The 22,243-nt window shown below is 42.0% G+C and overlaps 1 protein-coding gene across 2 annotated transcripts; it reads right to left on the bottom strand.

Annotated features, from left to right (window-relative positions):
• Nucleotides 1-37: 37 nt before the first annotated feature.
• On the bottom strand, nt 38-22,230 carry ddhd1b (DDHD domain containing 1b). Of its 2 annotated transcripts, XM_030405168.1 has the most exons (14): nt 21,118-22,230; nt 20,317-20,493; nt 19,765-19,893; nt 17,465-17,662; nt 16,174-16,321; nt 15,980-16,089; nt 13,835-13,941; nt 13,348-13,604; nt 11,025-11,100; nt 10,654-10,803; nt 10,398-10,462; nt 9,868-10,046; nt 7,334-7,591; nt 38-5,863 (listed from the first exon to the last, which is right to left on the bottom strand). In XM_030405168.1, exons 1-14 carry the CDS (start codon nt 21,881-21,883, stop codon nt 5,679-5,681), a joined length of 2,805 nt encoding a protein of 934 aa, XP_030261028.1. In that variant the 5' UTR covers nt 21,884-22,230; the 3' UTR covers nt 38-5,678. The 2 variants fall into 2 exon arrangements, with proteins under 2 accessions (XP_030261028.1, XP_030261029.1); XM_030405169.1 differs by lacking the exon at nt 17,465-17,662.
• Nucleotides 22,231-22,243: the final 13 nt, after the last annotated feature.

The raw sequence follows: 22,243 nt of genomic DNA on the forward strand, positions 1-22,243 counted from the left end.
ATGTCTGCTTTATTAAAAAAAAAAAAAAAAAAAAAAGAAAGATCTATCAAGGCAAAGCACCACATCATCTGAGAAGGAACAGTACAGCAGGTAAAAGGTTAAGCGTGACATCAGAGTGACACTGTCCTCATCTGCACAGCGGGACCCATTTAAAGGAAGTGGACCCTCCTCCAGAGATGTTTTGATAATTCCCTGCACAGCTGATCATTATCCTGACCACATGCACTGGAACATTTCAACACTTTCATTCATCCAGATGAGAAGTGGAAAACAAAAAAACTAAAAACTAAAAACTAAATGGCACTTTAGAACAGTATCCATTCACGTCCAATCAAAGTCTCTCATTAAGGTAGCTCAATAAGCCAACACATTCTGTATCACTGGATGTGACATGACAAACTGAATAATGATACATGACTTTTTAACAAGAAATCTCTGGCACATATATTTGTTGTTGCTTAAATACGCCAAAGGTGCTCCACAGGAAGAGAAACTCATTTATTCCTGTCATTCACCAAAAAGTTGAACATGTAAACAATGACAGATATAAAGCACAAGTCATGCTGTGAGCTGTTTGACGTGAGGTTTAAGATTACCACCAACCACCAGCCAGCAGTGATTCTCAATGAGCACACTGCTGCCTGCTGCTGCAAACATGGTATGAGAGTGATGGACTTGTTCTGGCATGTTCTAGGGCCAACACAAATATCAATTTTATATTGTGCAGCAAAACATTTTTTTTTTCCTTCCAACTCCATTAAGACTTTTTGCTCTTGAACTACAGTTAGGTCAAAAAAGTTGAAATACTTCTATTCTGCATTTGTTCAAATGTGTTGTTAATCCAAATGTTATGTAAAAGTCCATAACAGTCAGGACTCCTTGGTCTTCTCTGCAAAGCTCTGATGTGTGTTTTGTGTTGAAGGACCGTCCTCCACAGTCACCTGATCTCAACCACATTCAACATGTTGAATACTGAAGGAAGCCGAGCACTCTGTGACATCACAAGACGCTTCGTCAAATCAGTCTGGGATATCATGAGTCAGCAGGTTTTACGTTAACTTGCGGGGTCCATGCAGCAAGTGCAGTGCTGTCATGAAAGCAGAAGAGGGACGAACCAAATACTGAGATAGGACATTTTTCAAAGATTCAACTTTTCACTCAAATGATTAAGCTGACATTTTTGTTCGCATTGAATACAAAAATAGAAGCACAAATGCAAAATAGAGGTATTTAACTTGTGGTGTCAAGTATTTTGACCCTATTGTACATGCAGCATTTGTCTGCATTATCCGCTTAACCTTTTATTCAGGCTCCTCATCGTTGGTATTCCCAGTACCAGTACTAATCATTGCCCACACTGACTCTGAGAGATTTTAAAGGGATATATGCCTCAGTAATATCATTATGGTAAAATCTGTGGCAGTTAACATGCCACCTCTCGAAACATACCACATACCATCTCTTGAAATATTATCATATATTATCATAAGTCCCTGACTTGTTCAGGCACAAAGACTCTTCAGGAAACAGGAAGCAAATGCAAAGTAATTCAATTCAAATCATACTTTCAGGGAGATTTTGTAATTATGAAATACTAAGTCTGATTTTCACCTTCTTGAAACATTTTATGTAAACAATGATAAAGTCACGTTTTATTAAAATCCAAAATAATATTGTTACAAATTTTATAAATAACTAAAATATATAGAGAGGGAATATCAGATACAATCATTTGGTAGTTAATTTGCTCATTAACAGAACTGCTACTGCACAATTCAAAGGAAGGTGGTTTGCAGTTAAATAACCAATCGAGCTGTGGACATCCACTTCTGTTCTAATAGCTTCCCATTAGAACAAAGATTAGACAGGTGGCTGAGCTGTGAGTGAAGCTGGTGGCCTGAGGGAAGAGTTTGAATGTAAATATCACAAACCAACGTACATACGAGACCTTTTTTTACTCTGGAAAACTGCCCCAAATGTCTGAGTCCAGAGGTTCTCCCTCCAACAGACCTTTTTAGATGTCAAACTCAATTCTGGGTTCTAAAGAGTTTACGGTACATACACCCATATGAGAAAACCAACAGAAAACAGAACTGTAAACATGTAGAACAACAAAACAATGAACACAAAGGTTAAAATATAAATGTGCAGTTTCATTCATGGCAGGTTTGAATGGTTCTCAGTTTATCCTTTAATTCAAACTTAAACCAGGTCTGCATGCTCAGTCTCAGTTAAATCAAAATACAGCCCATAATCTATGTACATGGCACATATCCATATCATGCTTTGTTTGAGCCTCAGCTTGGCTTTAAATCCTTAAAAAAAAAAAAAAAAAAGAAAAAAAAAAAAGAACAATAAGTAAATGTGAAAAATATATTCTCAGATGTAAATTTGTCTTCACTTATATCCAGCCCGGGTCACACACACACACACATTTTAGTGTTAACAAACATTACAAAATACTAGAGTTTTGCTTTATTGAACTAATTTATTTTGACCGTTTGAGTCTGGTCTGACAGATGACTGATCATTTGGTAAGTTGCCCAGTACAAAGTGCAGTAAGATGCAGTATGATATTGTAGTATCGCAGTCATTTCTGCCAATCGTTGGCCTGAGATTACAGTCAGCATCATGCCGTCATTTTGCAATGAGGAAGAGCTGTAACCGCTACAACAACTAGTCTGTTGGCAACTCACAAATATTTGGCAACCACTTTTTTTTTTTTTAGAACCTAAATGCGATTGTCGTGTCCTTTTACTCCTGACACACACAACAGTTCAATCAATGTAAACATGAAATTACGACACATCGTGAATGATATGAGAGTAAAGTAGCTCCATGAAGTGATTTTTTTGTTTTATATTAAAGGATAGGGTTTGTTTTTTTTCACAGTAATCATTCTTCCTGTCCACAGTGGCCATGATGGGATCAATTTCACAAGAGACCCCTCATTCAATATATGGGCTGCAACAGCATGTTCCCACGCCGAACGTTTGTAAAAGTCCTGCCGCTCCGCTACAGGTCAGCATGTGAGGGTGGCGGTTTGCCTATCCAAGCTGGAAAATTACAAGCCTGTTTGAAGGTGCAGTACCAGCAGAGGGCAGTAGTGACGGGCGCAAACAGAGCAGAAAGAGCCCAGAGTTCTGAGACCATTTTGCTCTTTTAGTGTTTTTTTTAGGATCCAGGCTGTTGCAAATTAACCACCAAAAGAAGAGGAAGAAAGCTCTCTGCTCACGTGCACACGACACACATCTGTTACGATCAGTCATTCTAAAGTTCCTTTTTGCGTTGTAGGGACAAATAAAATTTCACTTCATTACGATCGGTGACTGTCAGCTCTTCAACATGTCCAGCGAAGTGAATTCACTTTGAAACGAGGCATTATCTGGTCTTGGCAGTGAATTTGAACTGCTGATTTTGTACATGTACGACTACCGGTCTCACACGAGAATACGTTTCACCTGAGCAAACTAACGAGATTCCCAAAACTCATGAAGGGGAGCGTCCTTTGTTTAAAAAAATGAACGTGGTAAATATGATTGGCCATTACAATCACTACCTCCCACCTCATGAGCAAATGTACCATCACGACTGCACAGTTCGCAGGACGTGCTACTGGATTCACAAAAACGGAGCCCTTGTGTTAGTTTCAGTTTCAGACTTTGGTTTGAATTATTTTAAATACAAGGATCCGAGCTGCTTATAATCTCTCTTTTCATCCAGCGGCCCCACCGTCACACCGGCAATAAAAAACCAGGTTACCTGTAAACCATGGGTAGAGCTCATGTGACGCTACTTGCATTATATACACATAAACACACCCCAAAACATGTTTTCATTCTTCAAGTCTGTGTTCCTACATGTTTTTCTTTTACAGAGATTGTGTTTTGGGCTGACCTGTGGGGCTTTTTTTCCCAAAAGGTGTGTCTTTAACCAATGAACTGCTTGTCCTGAACAGCAACCGTTGAGGTGGCTCTGCAGTGCTATCAGACACCATTGCCACTAACAAAGCTCCGCTAATCTGACGATATAAATTTATTAATTTCTTATAGATACTTCAGAATTAAAGTCACTCGTCATTTAGTCAATTAAGGGTCGAACTCGAACTCGAAAATAGTAAATTAAACAAATTTGTTAAAGTATGAAACGGGATGCAGGAAAGAAGAGAAAGGAATTCAGTGAGAAGGTATGAACGCACTGAGAGCTGAACACACTGACACTTTCAAAACTGTCTTTCCTGCACAGACATCAGCTGACTATCACAACACATGCTTGTTTGAGGGTTGGGGGGGGTCGGCATGGGTTGACCACAGCTCTGAGACGTCACCACAGCTGGCTGGCAGGCGGAGCAGAAACTTAGGCCCCGCCCCCCGGAGAAGGTCAATCCGTAGCTCGGCTCAACTGCACACGTTAAAGTGGTAATGGCAAATCAAACTCAGGTGAAAAAGCCCCACTACACTCAGCGCTGTCCAAAAACAGAGGACTGAAGCTGCTGCTGCTCTGCTAACATGCAGCTAAGGCTATGCCTCTTGTGTATATATATAGTACAAGGGTTAGACAACTGTTGCTAACAACCACATGATAAGCCAACGGTGTGTCAAGGCTCTGTTACAGGAAGTTTGCCTCAGATGTTTTCTGCCCTCTAGTGGTCAAAAATCACTTAATGCTACTTTCTCTCAGATATCGACTGTTTCTGATCATCTGTAAAGTATTCAGGTTTTAAGATGTAATGCCTGTGTAGTGCACTGTGTTGGAAAAGATTTCTCTTTAGCCTTCTCTATAATATGACCAAATGTTCTCATCTGAGGCGTGAGATCATGCAAAACTATTGAACAGATTTCTTACAAGCACAAGGTTAGACCTGGAGCGGAACACCTTCTCTATGGCTACAGTTTCATCAGCACATGGGGGAGTCACAGACCGACAGATGAGTGAAACCTTCAGCAGGACGTCACTGATCCGGCTGAACAGGATACAGCTTGTTGTTTAGAGAAGACCAGGAAACATGGAAAAGGCTTAAAGCGTTAGCTCCTCTGTGAAGGCTGGGTCTGGGCACAGTAGATATCCAGTCAGTCTGGGGTAAAGGTCACATCCTGGTTAGCATGTGTAAACTGGGAGGAATCGAGATGTCATGTGTAAAACAGGAAAGTGACTTGTGTGTGCTTGCGTATGTGTCGGGTCAGATCACTTTCGAGTCACTCCTTTATAACAGTCGTTTCTGTTTGTCCCACTAGCAGGATATGGATGTCAAGGACCAATCTAAAAAAGCAAAATTAGAATTCAGATTTGTCACTCGTGGCTGCTCCGTGTAGGACATTCAGATCAAAACAAAATGTTCTTAAGTTAGAAAAACTTACCACAGCTAAAGTCCCTTTAGATTACGGCCCACAACAGCCTGCCACATCTGTCAACACAATGTAAACTATTTCAAATTGAAATGAGGCTTCCAATTTTTTGACAGTGTATATTCAAGAATGTGTTCAATAATATCTTTTTGATATGTAATACTTCACACAAATATAGCTGAAGCAGGGAATTGTTTCATATGAATCAAGAAATTTAAAAATGAGGAAGTCTATTTCATAAATGTTCCATATCTCAGGCTTTGAGTTTCTATTTTCCAAAAGGAGTGAATAGAGAGTGAAGTGACCCGAGCCGTGCGTCAGTCTGGACTGGTGTTATGAGGGGTCTGGGTTGTCTTCTGCAGCTTCGGGCGGCTCTTGTGGTCTGTACATGAAGGTGAGGAGGAACAGAGCCACGTCATAAGAGCACCAATAGGCTGTGTGTGAGGTCACGGCTGACCAGTAGCGGCTCTCGACTAATCCCTCCCGCAGCTCGAAGTCGATGCGTCTCTCCAGTTCCACTGGAGGAGAGAAAGCAACAGATCAGTATCCACCTGCATGAAGCGTCACAAGACATTTTCATCACTAGTATATACTTCACAGTGCACATTATATGTTTTTTTATTTATTCGTTGAACAAAACAAGTTTTTCTTTCTGTCTCCAGGTGGCAACAACAGAAGCAGTTTGGACTGCAGTGATGATTTGATGGAACTCAGTGAGAAATATCACTCGGTGGTAAAGAATCTCTAACAATTTCTCCTCTTCAGTTCATTGCTTAGAACAATGACAGAAACAGGCCCAGTTCCATCGCCTCCACAGGAAGACAAACTCATTTATTCCTATCATTCACCAAAAAAGTTGAACATATAAACAAGTACAGATAAAAAGCACGAGTCTTGCTGTGAGCTGTTTGACGTGAGGTTTACAGCGGGGCAGAGCGGGACATTACCACCAACCAGCAGACAGCAGTGATTCTCACTGAGCACACTGCTGCCTGCTGCTGCTGCAAACATGCTATGAGAGTGATGGGTGATGTTTATGGAGAGATGTTCTGACACTTATTATCATTATCATTATTATTAATAATATTTATTAAGGAATCTTCAAAGGCTAATGAGAATACTTTGATGAGTAATTTCATGTTGTGCAGCAAAAAATATTGAGTTAACATTTCCTACACTGACAGAGAGATATTTTAAAGGGATAGGTGCCTCAGTATAATCGTTATGATCAAATCATCATCTCTCTATACGTTATCATACATAAAATGAGGAAGATTTTTGGGGGATATTTTTTGTCCAAACATGTCGAATGTCACCTTTCCTGTGAAATTATCACAGTTAGTGAATAATGTTTTTCCATTATTCATCGCTGTAATTCTGAAACCTGCCTGGTGCACAGAGGCGTTTACAGCAGGGTAGTAATTCTAGTTGAATTATGGAATATCAATATTGAATTATGAATTGTCACCTTATATTCTATTCAGATTTTTCTCTGTGTATTCAAAGAAAACAATGAAGTCACTTCTTATAACCTTCAAAACTCATATTTTGGCCATTTAAATAATATTTTCCATGACCTTCGGAACCTTCACAGACATTAATGAGTAAGGGAAAGGATTAAAAAACTGTCTTTTTTGTCTTTAAATATGATGATTAAGTCGTACGGACTAGTCTCACTTCAACAACAAACAGTCCCGTCTGAAATATCAGCCTCACACTTTACTGTCCACTGAAATGTCTGTTAAGGTGACATGATAACAGAGTCTGGAGTCCTCACACACTTATGGTGCTGTCACATTGATTAAAGTCTGTCAGGGTTTGATGCTGAGAGGGGCGATATTGGAACTGGACCAGAGAAATCTTGAGAAAAACGGAGAACAAAAGGAAGTAGAATGTAATCAAAATTGACAGGAGGAAGCAGGATTTAGTGGGTTTGACTGGTGTTGACCCTCTGATGCAGAGTTGTTCAGCAGAGCCACAGTACTTACATGAAGTGCTATCCAGGACCGCTGAGGTGGACTGGGACATGGCCGGCTCCACCTCCTTCCTCTCCTCCTCTATTTGTTTCTCCTTCTCCTCGCTCTCTGTCACTGTTACTCCTTCCTCTCCTGATGCCACATTTTCCACTTCAGAAGCTCCGCCTTCAGAATCTGACGGCTCCTCCTCCACCCCGCCCACCTGGCCGCTAGAACGGGAAAAGCGGGAGAACAGGATTCCTCCGATTCCCTTTCCAATACTTGCAGCACCTGCAGGACAGTGAGAGGGTCGGTCAGCATTCCTATGGAAGCCCAGAATCAGCGTTAAATGATTTTCAGACCTAACCCAAGGAAGTCGGGTTCTCGTCAAATCACGCCGCCGAAGAGAAATCTCAGCTGCCTACCCCGCCGATGACTCTAACGCAACCTTTCCAGCATTACATGGATAACAATAAACAACGTTATCAGGGCTGAAACTATTCTTCACGTAACTCAAGTAACTCGTGTGACTTGATCAGTAAAAAAGCATCATTACAGTCATGCGCTTGCTTCTTCTGTTGATGCGGTGAAACGTGAAGTTCAAATCAGGCGCAGATTGCAAAATAATGAGAAAGAGCGAGAAGAAAACAGCCTGGGGCAAAAACAAGAGACAGCCCAGAGCAAACCGCTGAACATGTCCAAAGTGTGGGATCACTACAACCCGAAACATGTGGTGTATTAGGGGTGTGAGGCACGCGGAACTCAGACTCAGACACTCCTGGTGAAGCCAAGATGCAGATTTTATTGCCCCGCGATGCAAATGTTGATGCGATGCCCCTTCGCATGCATAAAATGGGAATGAGTGGGGGGGAAATGTTTCATTCTTGTGTGTGATACGGAGCTGTCCAGTTTGATACTGGATTAGGCTTAACTGGGCCTTGCGGAGGTATGCACTCTACTGATTGCCATTTTAGTTGAACTGGAATTTACCTTTCAGTTTATCCAGTGAATGATAACTAAAAGGGTTTGTCAGAAGGCTCAGTTGGAAGAACCGTCCTGTCACAGTCAGAAGGTTCTGGGAGTAAATCTGCCAGCCTGATGTTTAAATGTCTACCTGTGTTGGTTTTAGCATGAAGCGGCCAGGATAAGAGTTAGCACCTCTACTCTACGCCACAGTTCTTCGTCAGATAACTGGGAGCTAATTGCTGCTTCTAACAAATGAGTTCAAGCAGTGTTTTGAGATCCTCTTTGCAAGTAATATAAAGTACGGGTAATACGAAGCGTGAAATATGTGGAATGGTGTGGTGTGGTGTTAGCAGTACCGTGGAAGAAAGAGCAGAGTCCATGGCAAAACTTTCGGTTTACCAGGCGATCTACAGTATGTCCCAACCCTCACCTATGGGTAGTGATCCAACAGAATGAAGTCATGGATACAAGTGGCTTGTATCCGCAGTAGAGTTGCTGGGCTCAGCCTCCTGAGCGTCTTCCTTTGGAGGTTTACAGGCGGCAGTGATATCATCCCCTACCAGGATTTCATTTTTATACTGGTGCACAAGACCAAAATTAGTGATAACAAGTACAATGTAACAAACATGTGTCCATTCAGCCTCTAAGATTTAGTCATGCTACTAGCAGGCCTGTGACTGACCCGTACTAGTCTGCAGGTTGCCTTCGTCATACCAGGATTCGTAATGGAGCACGCCAGTCATACAATGATTGTCTGAGTCCAAAGATGAAATAAGTGTAGATGGTCAAAAACACCACTTGTGTTCTGCTGTATATGCCATCCATGCAGCCAGAATCCTCATTGTGTTCTCACTAGGGCTGTCAAAGTTAACGCGTTAATAGCGCGTTAACGCAACATCCTTTTAAAGCCGTTCATTTTTTTAACGCGTGATTAGCGCTCGGTATTAAAAAAAAAAGGAACGCGCATTGTATGATTTACGGCCGTCGATGGCATCTCTAGTCTTGATCCAGAGGGTGGCAGAGGATTAAGAAAGGGAATCAGAAGAAGAAGAAGCAGGGTTGGCGTTCGGGAAAAACACGGTGGACTGAAAAGTGAAAGTGAAAGGAAATGGAGAAAGGACTTATGAACGGCAAATTCACTTTCAAAACACTGCCAGATGGTTCGGTTGATAGGACAAAAGTTATCTGCACGTACTGTCGACATGAAATGAGTTGCCACTGAAGTACGTCGAGTCTCAAATGACATTTGCAAGCCAAACACATGGCAGATGCAGGGGGCCCAACGTCCCCCCTTCGCCAAAAGCAGACATCACCATGTTTTGATCCCATTTACGGTGAGGGGTGATATTTTTTGAGCCTTTTATTTTCCTGCATGATTTGAAATGTTGAATAAACATTTTCATAAAGCAAGCATATTTGCCCTTTCTTATGTTGTTAAAAGTATTAAGAACATGAAAAAAATACATTAAAGTACATTTAGAACAGAAAGAAATGTGCCCAAAAAATTGCCATTAATTTGCGATTAATCGCGAGTTAACTATGAACAAAATGCGATTAATCTCGATAAAAAAAATTAATCGTTTGACAGCCCTAGTTCTCACCCATGATGCTGGCTTTGCCCAGACTGGTGATGGACTCTCCATAGTGCCGCCGGGCCTGGGGCGGGGAGGTGCAGGGGCTGGGGATGCTCTCTGAGTCAGAGACGGATGTGGTTTCCTTTGGTAGGTTGAGCAGTGTGGGCCGGATCTGATCATATGGTGTTGGGCTGGTGGTGTTATACCTGCACATCACATCCACATCAACACCAGGTCACTGAAACATATAGTCCACCCTGTCTCCAGCTGTAATTACAATAACTGGGCATACTGTTACCTGAATCAGAGTTGGGTTATACTGTATAATAAAACACTGACATGACAGATATATTAATGACATCATACTTATTAAGCAAAGTATGCCATTGCTCTTATTGTAAAGTGCTTAGCGCTGATAATAAGAGACGATTAAATGAGAGACACAGATACTGTGGATAAAAAAACAACAACATTTGATTACAGAATCTACTGCTCAGAATCTACTCATTAATAAACAACACAGTATCTGTCATATACAAGCACAGGACTTGTCTTACCAGTGGATTTGAACAGGCGTAATGTTATTGTAGTGTTTTAAGATAAGAGGCTCCAATCTGTACGCCTGAAACAAACAAAGACAAGAATTTCAGCAGATCAGGACTTATAACATGTGATGTCATCTTTATATGACACAACCCAGGAGGCATTTTGTTATGAGACAGTTATAAGACCATAGCTTATAACTTTAAACCTGACAACAGGCTGATTGAAAAAGTGGCTGCTGATAACTCAGTTGTGGGTTCTGTAGCTCACCACGGGGTCTGTGGGGTGGAATATGTTGAAGAGGCGTTTGCAGATAGATGTGGGGAGTATGTGGTCCTGCACAACATTGTTTCCAGGCCGGATCCCTCGCAATGCCAAGAAAACAGCCAGAGGAGAGCCCATGCAGAAGAAATTTTCTACCTACAACACAGAGAACAGGGTTAATACAACATGAGAGGATATGAGGGTTTCTATCTTGAATCAGTGGATTTGTAGTTTGAATCAGTGGATTTGTAGTTTGAATCAGAGGGTTTGTTGTTGTAATCATGTCTGTGACACACCCTAAACAGGACATTTCTGGCATTTCTGGCTCGTTACAACTGATGACAGAAACAGTGCAATACAACACTTTTCAACTTTACCTTGAATTTCAAAGCTGGCCCTGCTACAGAAGACGAGGTCTGCAGACCCTGGAACTGATCCTCCAAGTCCCTCAACCTAGAGAGATTGATATCATACAAAAAAATGGAATTACTCCAATGCAACCCGCTTGTGCACTCAAATTAATTCAAAATCTTAACTTACCATCCAAAAGACAAACGCATTCGATCAAGGGTGCAAATATTCTTTTCTATTTTTTTGGGACCGTGCAGTAGTATTGCAACTCTGATGTAGGAGGGTGCAACATAGAACAGTTGCTGAATGTATTATTATCATTACAACTAAAAGTCCAAAAAAGTTGGGTGACTGTGTAAAATGTAAATAATGTAAACATGCAATGATTTGCACATTCTTTTCAACCTATCCTCAACTAAATATAGTCCAAAGACAAGCGGTCAGATGTACACCATCTATGGTGCAAGTAAGCTTTTAAAGGGGATGGAAAATGGCACTCTGATTGGTTTAATGTTTCTTACACTCAAAACACACCTATGACAGCTGACAGCTAGAGCTAGGGAATATGACTTTGAACAACAATATTACAATATTTTCTGGTTTATATTGCAATACCTGATATATATTCAAGATTCAAGATTCAAGAGGGTTTATTGTCATTCCAGCCATATACACAGTACAAAGTGCAATGGAATCACTTTTCCAAGAATTTTCAGCGCAAACAAACAACAACAACACCAAATGCTCCATGTAACTATAAGTATACTGGAAAAATACTTTATAAAGTGACTACGTTATATATATATATATATATATATATATATATATATATATATATATATATATATATATATATATATATATATAAATATTATATACATATATATATATATATATATATATATATATATATATATCTATATAATATATATATACATATATATATATACATATATATATATATATATATATATATATATATATATATATATATATATATATATATATATATATATATATATATATGTATATATATATATCTTAATCATTCAATATTGATATTGCCACAATATTGTAGGGACTATTAGTACTTTCACAAAATACCAACACAATGAGATTTTTGATAAATAATCATCAGTGATGTGGATATAAGGACTAAGTGGGTAAAGGCAAGAATTAGATGAAGTAGAACAGTCCAGTATGTAGGGCAGTTTATAGATATTGTATTGTTACTGTGATATCGAACTTTATATGGTCTTAGATTTTGGATATTGTTAAAGAGATATTCCGGTGTAAATTTAATCCATGGTCTAACACACCGTGAAACTGTGTTAGACTCCCTCTCGAGAGATAAAGTTTGCAGACCGCTAGCTAACGTAGTTTTAGCATCCTCAGAAACGACCGCACGACAACAATACATTGCAGCAAATGGGTCCAAATATAAAACCGCCATCAAAAAGAACAGCACCAAACTTCAGCAACATTAGAAACAGGGTCCCAGCACATATTTCGAGGCATCAAACATTTGATATAGTTGCAGGATTTGTCAGAATAGATAAGTCGATTACCGAGTGCAGTAGAGTCCCACAGCTCAATGATGATCATTACTGCGGGACTCTACTGCACTCGGGGGGTGGTGGTAATACTGCAAAGTACAATACTACCAATTTAATCAAACACATCCAGCACTATGGTAAGGAGCACGGCGAATTCCTGCAGCTCAACAGAACTAAAGGAGCAGGAGACAGTACAGCCCAGCAACTAACTTTGGCAGATGCACTTCAACGATGTGAAAAGTTTCCAACGGAAAGCCTGAAAGCATCGGCAATAACACCGAAAGTTTTAGAATTCATTGTTTTAGATGCTCAACCAATGTCAGTTGTTGAAGATGAGGGCTTCCGTCACCTACTGGAATACTTAGAGCCGAGGTACTCTCTTCCATCACGCAATTTTTTTTCCGAGACCGGCATACAGTTTATTATTAATTCAACAACGGTATGGGATCGGTAACGGGTATCGACAGATACACAAAACCCAGGCATCGGTATTGGTATCGGGACTGAAAAAGTTGGATCGGTGCATCCCTATTTCAGACTCAGGCTCTTTACCTCTCCTCTTTCTTACAATGCAGAAATACTACCAGTGACATGTCATGTTGAAACTAATCCACAGCGAATAAGAACTGATCGTTTCATAGGACGTCATCTAAATATGTTCCTTCCGTCATCAGAAACAATTTAGAAACTGTTTTTTCTTGTAAATATAACCTCTGTTTAAACAATGTGAGAGGACTGGAAGTGTTACTGAAATCCTCGTACATTGTATAAACAGAGGTTACCCATGCAGTACCTGAGGTGTGTGAGTCTCAGCTGCTCCTGAAGAAGGCGCTCCTTGTCACTCGGCCAGCGGACCTTCATCTCCTCCGGGTCCGGCGCTTCTTGATGATGAAAGCGAACCGGGTCCCAGCCTGTCATGATGTCGAAGGTGATTACACAGCCCAGCGAGTGCGACACAATGGACACCTTCCCGTGCTTCTCAAAGTCTGGATTCCGCGAGCAGAAGAGCGAGTAGAGACGATTCAGCTCCAGGGTCAAACCTCTGGTAATCTAAATACACGCAGACACACAACAACAGAAAACACATCAGCACATTGCTCCCCCGTTGCTACATTTATCTCGGTCAAATAGATCTGGTCATGTTTGATGCTTCGTAGGCTTGATTATTCATCTTGATATTTAACAGTCAGGCAGCAGAGCATAATGCAGCGCTGTTCAGACATGTTGGATGAAAACAGCAGGGTGTCAGAGTGCAGTGATGCAGCTGAGAAGAGCCTCACCTCGTCTCTGTACAGAGGGCTGGTGTAATACATGATGTCCATGGCGCTGCTGTTCAGCATATCTCGAAGACCTCTCACTTTGTCTGGCGTGATGGAATCCACCGTGTCTGCGGAATGGACATATACAAACATCCAATAACGCTGTCACACACTCCTGGAGGTAAATGACTTATTTCATAATGCAGTTTAATTTCCCATGAAAAAACTGTGATTTTGATCTACGATAAAACATATCAAGACATATATTTTTATGTTTTACAAAGACCATAAGTAGAATATGACAATAATGACATGATATTATAGTATAGATGTTATTGATATAACATACTTCAAGCACCTCTGTTCAGTCATACTGTCCCTAATCAAACGTCTTTGACACAGGATTAAAAAAATGACCAAATGTCATTGAAAGCAGAGGAGGAGAGTAAGATCAACTGCTTTAGTGATCCTCTCACCCGCTCAGTGTGAGATATCCACAAGCCAAAATATCACCCACACATCTGGCATTCTAACCATACAATCTGCTGATTAAACTCATGCCCCCCAAGGGGGTTAACCCAATTAACGTTTCCCTCGTACCAGCAACAATTGGCGAGGCTCTAAAAAGAGCTTAATTCTTAGTTTCTTGTGCAACACTTGGATATTGAGCGTTGTTCATGTCCAACCACCAGCTGAACATCACTGTTTGTTTCCTGTAGTCAGTAACACTGTGCAGAAAACCTCCTGTCGTGTCATTTGTTCTTCACCTTATTTTATACTGAAATCACAGTTCTTGTCAGAGAAGTCAATTTGAGCTGATGCCTATCAGCTTCTTGATAAAGGGATTTTAAAAAATATTCCTACTCCACAAAGGAGCTTACTGAATGTATTTCCATTAAACTTTGATGGAGGATGTGTCTCAGCCCAGGATGCACCGTCAACGTTTGGGTGGATCCGGATAAAGGGACGGATTCTTTAGTTATGTTTTTTCAATTCTTTTGTTAATTTCTCATGGTATAATGCTTACAAAGTATGCACAATGACTACAGAGGGGACTGTTGGAGCCTCGACAGAGGTACACATTTTTTTTTATATAGATCTTAAATACTTATATATGTAGTTAAGATCATTTTATTTTATGAGTCAAATATATGTTTCTGGTTATGTCACCTTCATTCCAAAAGAATGAAACAGGTTTGTACTCTGTGGCTCATCAATGCTGGAAGAGTTGTAAGCTAAGTTACAGTATAAAGGTGGTCGCTGTAGTGGTTAACATGAGCAACAATCCTAAGTGTGAAATTAAAATGTAATTAGTTATACACACTTAGCATTTAAAGAATATAGGCATGATTTGTTTTGCACAACAGCTGGCTACTAACAGTTGAAGTTAGCTTCTGTGTGGCTACAGGTTATATGTACGGAGGCTAGTGGTGATGGTGGATTCAGAGGGAGGCTGAACAGTTTGGAAAATATTTCCCTACTGCTCAGTCTGAGCTTTGAGCTGCCACTGCTGTGTGACGTCAGCAGCCTTATCTGTACTCATGCTGCTTCCTGTGTGTTGTGTTTAAAAATACAGCTATTACCATATGTTAGCACATTCCTTCTAGCAGTGGCTTTATTATCTAAGTTCTTAAAATTCATTTGCATTGCGGATATTGTCTTTTGATGTGAATTCATGCCCATTTTATTATTATTATAATTATTATTATTATTACTGCTTTTCCTTATTTATCACATGTGCCTTGTAATTTCGGTTGTATACATTTCTTTTTACATTGTTGGAAGAATGTCATTGTACAGAGGAACATGTTCCCTCACTGTGCAAATGACAATAAACACTTTGAATCTTTGAATCTTGGATCTTAAATTAATGGACGGACACAAACATGATTCAACTTTTGATCAAGAAAAGTGGAGAATTTCCCCAAAGTCATTCAATAGACCTGTATGTCTAATGGGATGGACCCCTGCGCCCCCCTGCTCTTGTCTTGCCCATCAGAGTTTTGGCTTGCTCAGACTGAGCAGTAGTGAATCCTGCTACTTCACAAGTGGATCAGTGTAGCATCACATTTTAGGGCAGAACATACCCTACATAATGGTACCACAGTTTTCATGTGTAAATATGGCTGTTTGTTTAGGATGTTCGCGAGCTTCAGGGGAGCATACCTCCATCCAAAGCTAGTTTTGACCTCCACTCCACAGGAAGGAACTCTACATGCTCTGTGGTGCGATCAGAGAAATGCTTCTCCTCCATCTTCCTGGCAGCGTCTCTCATCCTGCACACCAGCCGAGACAAAACGATTACTTCAAGGATGGTCCTGATTTCTTTTCAGTGCTCTGAAAACATACAGGTATCTCACATGCTGGTGTTCCTGATGATGCGGCCCTGGTCCATCTTCTGGCCGATGCCGTGCACCACAAAGACGATGTGTGTGGTTTCAGGTGGGGTGTCCTCGGGTGCCGCCTCCTCCACGTATCCCCGATGGAGACGTGTGCCACTGCTGGAGGCTGAGGACATGAGGGGGGACATTAACACCTGAGTGATATGTCGCACAGCGCTGTGCCTGTGAGTCGTCAGTGGTCTGACACTGCCAGCTAATGACTATCAAATAGATTGAATGATTTCCATGAATAGCTACAGAACATCAAAGTCTGTTCTCTAATCTACAACTTGTCAGCACACTTGGAAAGTAAGGGTAAGGTAAGGTAACTTTATTTGTACCCGAGGGTAGATTTGGTTGCAGTTAAAGCGTAATTGGCTGCTTACACACACACACACACACAGACAGCATTTACAACATCAACAGAGACAGTGACATAACAGTGAAAACAGTAAAAATCAGTGCTCCGGACATGGAAACATGGATAAAAAGTATACACAAAGGTATCGATATCAGAAGACACAAGATAGAAACAGAATGAAAGCCATCACGGCAGATACAAAAAACTAAATCGGAATAAATAGATAAATAAATAGATTAAGAAGGCTGTACAGTCCATAGGTTAATGTATGTTCTGATTACTATTTAATGCTTTGACTGCTGAGGGAACAAAACTGCCTCTGTTTCTTTTTGTTTTACAGGCAGGCATTTTGTACCTTCGGCCTGATGGGAGAGGCTGAAATTCACCATTCAGTGGGTGGGATCCATCCTCTGAGACAGACCCAGCTAGCCTCTGTAGCTGCCTAGTATATAGGGATTCTGGGTTCAGCTGTGGCTCTCCAATCAGCCGACTAGCCCAGCTCACAATTTGGTTCAGGGAGTTCTTATCTTTTAGGGACAGATTGCTGAACCAGGACACCATGCTGAAGGATAAATGCGGAAAGTGCGATATGTAAGAACTGGCCACCTGTTGAATAAGTACCAAAAACACAGCATATAAAAATAAATGCTCATTGCTGCATACTGAAACTGCTATTATTGCAAGTTAGCTCAGCTAGCAGCCTGGACCAGGAGCTCAAAGCACCAGAGAAGGGTTCACACAGCTAGAACACGGGACAGGCTCTCTGGTTAGCATGTTTAACATGCTTTGCAACACAAAACAAAGATGTCAGAATGTCAAACCTATTGATGATTTTAGTTGAGTTTTGAATTCTTTTTGGCCAAAATTCTTACATAATGCACCTTTTAATAGATCAATCGGTCAGTTCACCCAAAGAAGGCACATCCCAGTGCACTGAATGACTCAGTTGTCCTGACATCACATTTGATGAAGACCATGGAACGGCTGCCGCTTCCTTTCCTAAGACCCCAGGTCCGCCATACACTCGACCCAAACCAGTTTGTTTACCAGGAGAAGGCGGGTGTGGATAATTCCATCCTCTATCTGCTACACAGGCCTTACTCTCACCTGGAAAAAAGGAACAGTGCTGTGAGGATCATGTGTGTTTTTTATTATTCCAGTGCCACCTACGCCATCCTACTGCCCCTCCTATGGAGAGACAAGCAGACAGAGATAAGAGTGACCTGGATCATGGACTACCTCACCGGGAGACCACAACATGTCAGACTTGGTGACTGCTCCTCATAGTCTTGAATTTTGTATTCAGTTCACTGGGAAGCAGCGTTAAGAAGAGGGACGCTCAGTGGCTGACCAGGCTGGTGAGGAGAGCTGGCTCTGTGGATGGAAAGGAGCTGTGTTCTCTGACATCAGTGGCAGGAAGACTGCTGTCTCAGTCCTGGTCTGCATTTGGCTGTTTGGCTGCAGGGCTGTCAGTCAGTTACCAGCTATGTTATCCCAATTTTTCTTGTTTTTACTGTTCTATTCCTATTTTTCCTTCTTTATTCTTATATCCTTGTGTGTATCTGGGTACATGTCATGTCTTGTAAATGTCATACGAGCTACTGAAAGCCTAAATATCCATCGGGATCAATAAAGCGTCCGTCTGTTGTGTCTCTTAATGTAGATACTTTTGGTTTCATTCGTGCAGGTTTGGAAAAAAGCTGGCTTTGAGATTTCAGCTTTCACCCCAATACAGCAGAGATGAAGGAGAACTAGTTTGAAAATTGAAAGCATCCTGACAGGAAACATTACAAACTGGTCTTGGTTATCATGGCCCAGGACAGGAAGGCCATACAGCAGGTGATGAAACCCACCAGAACATTACTGGTACTGACATAAAGAGCGATGTCTGCACAGAGCCCAGAGATACTGAAGGACAACACCCAGCCAGCCACAGTCTGTTCACCCTGCTGCCATCTGACAAGAGGTACAGTAGTACCTGCTGCTGTACCACCAGACTACAGATCAGCTTCATTCCTCAGACTGTGTCCCAGTTACTGGGGAGTCACAGTGATACAATTACAATACAACTCTGAAAAGTAGTGCCGACAATCATTTTTGCCATGTAGGAGCAAGGGATGTACTGAGCTGTGTGTGTGTGTGTGTGTGTGTGTGTGTGTGTGTGTGTGTGTGTGTGTGTGTAGGCGCTTGCATATATTTGACTGGCCGACACAGTGCTGCATCAACATAGTGGCCTTAATTGCAGGAGGATGTGCTGCTGTGAGCACCATATATAATCTTTTTTTAATTTGGGTGAACTGAGCCTTTAATGGCCTGTGGCCAACGCAGTTTCAACAACCATGTGGTCTGTAGTGGTAAAATGACTGTACAATGTCAAAAGAAACAGCAGCAGCCAATAGAGAGCCCAACATGCTATTATTCACTTCGATTTTCACTCAATATACATTCAGATGCAATTTTTCACCACATGTTATTTTTGTCCATCTAGTGAGGTTAAATGAAACACTGTGTTTTATGCCGTCCTAAAACACAGTTTTTCTTATACGTTTTTCCAGTCTGTGAGACCCAGAGGAGAGCGATGCATCGACATAAAGTATGTACTGTTGTTAAACTGTAGATCTGTGTCTTTGTGAACACTGTGCAGTATTCCAGATTCAGAGGCTACCGTCAGATACCTATTGTAACAGACATGTGGTACTCGGCAGCTATCATCTACAGGGACAGTCACGTGCAAATGCATCCACACAGAAATGATTAATACAGCCAAGTTTAACAGGCAAGGCGATCATATTCCCAGGCAAATCACGTCTGATCCTCCGTAACCTGAACAATTCAATCATTTTACAATCGACGACAAAGACAATTAGCCGGCGATAACCATGCCCACCAGACAACCAACTTACTGCTATATTTACACAGCGGAATACTGTACAGTTCACAAACACATCCCAGAGCTACATTTCTTACACTCTCCAGTGTGTAATGGGCTGTAAAGCAGAAGGCGATGTGTTATTGTTTAACAGGAGGGAAGGATCCGGTTCATTTAACTGACCCTCAATTAGCAGACTTTGTCCTCTTTAGGTTCTTTCAGTGTCCAAGCAGTGGTCGAGGTGATGGATCACAACTTGCACAAAACTGAAATCATTATAAAGTCAATCACACTCCACCAGATCTCTCCTCTTACTGATATCCTGTGATGGTTCCTTTACCTTTAGAGAAGCCCAGTTTCTGAGTGACGGTGCGTGCGATCTTGGAGGTGGTGGCGTCGCTGTACAGGTACACCTCGTCCACACTGTGCCAGTCCACGTGGCTCCGGCTCAGCTTCAGGCTGTGGATAGCTGAGAGACGGCCACACGGTGATTAACAGCAAGTGACACACTTCACCCAGCATAATTAATGTACCATTCCCCACGAGGTTGTGTAGAGAGAGAGTGTGTGTGTGTATGAAAGTCATGAAACAGACTGTACACACACTCTGTGCCTCCTTCTTTCTCAGGTGCGCGAACTACTGGTTCTGCTTGAGTCAGCTAAAATATCATCACCTGATTTGTTCTGTGGCCTCTTCTGAATGGAAGAGTTAACACCCCCGCCTCCAACACACACACGCACACACACTAACACAAACATATGCGCGCACACACACACACAGTTATCCCTTTCACTGCATTTGCAGCCTCTGTACACTCTATATACGCCACTCCTCTCCACACACACCTTTATCTTCTTTGTCTGTGACCTGCGCTGGGTCTTGTATCTCTTACCATCCTTGATGTCCACTGTGGTGGTCACCACATCCATCTCATAGGTGTCCCTCATCTGTTGACCCCGAAAACGGGCGAGATGCTCAATCTCGATGAGGTCGCTCTCGTCCTCCTCCAGGGGAAGCCACGATCCATCAATGAACCACTGTCCCCTCATCACAGGAATACGGTCTTGCTCTGGAGGACAAGTGTCACATTTTTACTGCAGTGATTTCATATATTAAGTAACTCTAATTTCAGCAGGTAGTGGTGCTATTGTGGCACCTATAATAAGCCTATCCATTAACGTAGTGATTAGTATTTGGCCTGTGTTTAATAGTGGTACTAATAATAGTGATAGTACAGAGTGGCAGCTATAATACTTCTTTGTGTTAGTCAAAGGACAGGTAGCACAGCAACAGTAGTAAGATGGTGATGTTGTTAGTACATGTAACAGAATGCTAATTAAAGGAGCACTATTTAGTTTTAGAGAAGAAATTCAAACTCAGAATAATACAAACTTTTCCCCGAAGTGAACAAACAAGCTGTTCTCAGAGGAAAATAACACTGTTCGACACTCGAAAGGTGGCAGGGTCCGCCACATATAAACACAGTACAACAGTATAAATTGTGTTGTTCTTTAAGGTCAGTTTGTTTATTTAGTTTCTATAGGAAGATTAAAAAAAAAAAAAAAAATGAGCCACTGGAGAACTTTCTCTTCTCAGTAACATTTCCTCACCAACACTACGGAGTGCTCCTTTAGAGTGTAAGCTACATGGTAAGTGCTGTATCATTGTGCAGGTAAACCACTGGCATGCTCACGGTTCCAGTAAACGGGGTAGCACTCCTTCTCCCTGATATCCACTTCATACAGCCCCCCTCTGACACACACTGCCTCCACGCTGACACGGATGTCGCTGTCCGGGTCCTTCATCTCCTCGGACACTGACACGGAGCGCCGCTGCCCTCCGCCCCGCTGCATCGCCGACTCAGCCGGGACACTTCCCCCGTCCACCGCCCCGCTCTCTGGCTGGATCTCGCCGGACCTGGCTGCATCCTTTCCCTCGGCCTCGGCGGGATTGGCCGGATGCTTGACCTTGTCCGGGTTCTGCTCACAGAACCTCCTATAGACGATCTCGATTTTTAAGGAATCGTGTCCGACGAACGGCTTCCACGTTCTCTTGTCCTCTTTGTAGAACCACCTGACCTCCTCCGGTCCGAGCTCCGTGACGACCTCACCGCGGTGCCGGGAGCTGTTGGACCGTATGCGCTTCTTGGTTGTGACATTCCCGTCACTTTCGGTGTAGTTTGGCTCGATGGACAGATACGATGAGCCCGAATATTCCTCCCCAGCGAGGCCCAGCATCATGCCATCCGGGGATAACGAGTCCCCTCGTAACAGCGGCAGGTGTCTGTCCAAGCCGTGCTGCGCCGGGTCCCGGTCCCCCGCAGCAGCGCTGTCTCCCAGCGGATTGTCGTCGTAGCCGGACACAAACACATCATTTGCCATATCCCATTCACTACTGCTGACAGAGTTATTCTCCGAGCTCTGTTGGCGGATAGTGGGTTTCTCCTTCATATTGCTCATGGTTCGGCCGCAAGTGAATCGACTCAATAAATTAAAACAGTAAAAGAAATCACAACGATGCCGTCAGACTGTTAGACCAGATTAACGGTTTCTTTCTTCCCAGCTGGTAACATCTGTATGCCGAGCTGTTCTGACCCCCGACAACATCATAGCTACAGATTGAAATCGCAATCTTCCGGAATGTTTGAACGACACATAACACTATACCCCCCGCTCTCCGGTCTGTACACACTCCCGCTCATATTACCGCTTATTTTGGATAAATACGGGAATAATCAATGCACGGTACTAACGTTAGCTAGGATGGTAATCTCTGCTGCTCCATCATGTCAAAGCAACGACGACGAATTTCAACTTCCT

The sequence above is a fragment of the Sparus aurata genome, chromosome 22 (genome assembly GCF_900880675.1).
Source record: "Sparus aurata chromosome 22, fSpaAur1.1, whole genome shotgun sequence".
NCBI lineage: Eukaryota > Metazoa > Chordata > Actinopteri > Spariformes > Sparidae > Sparus > Sparus aurata.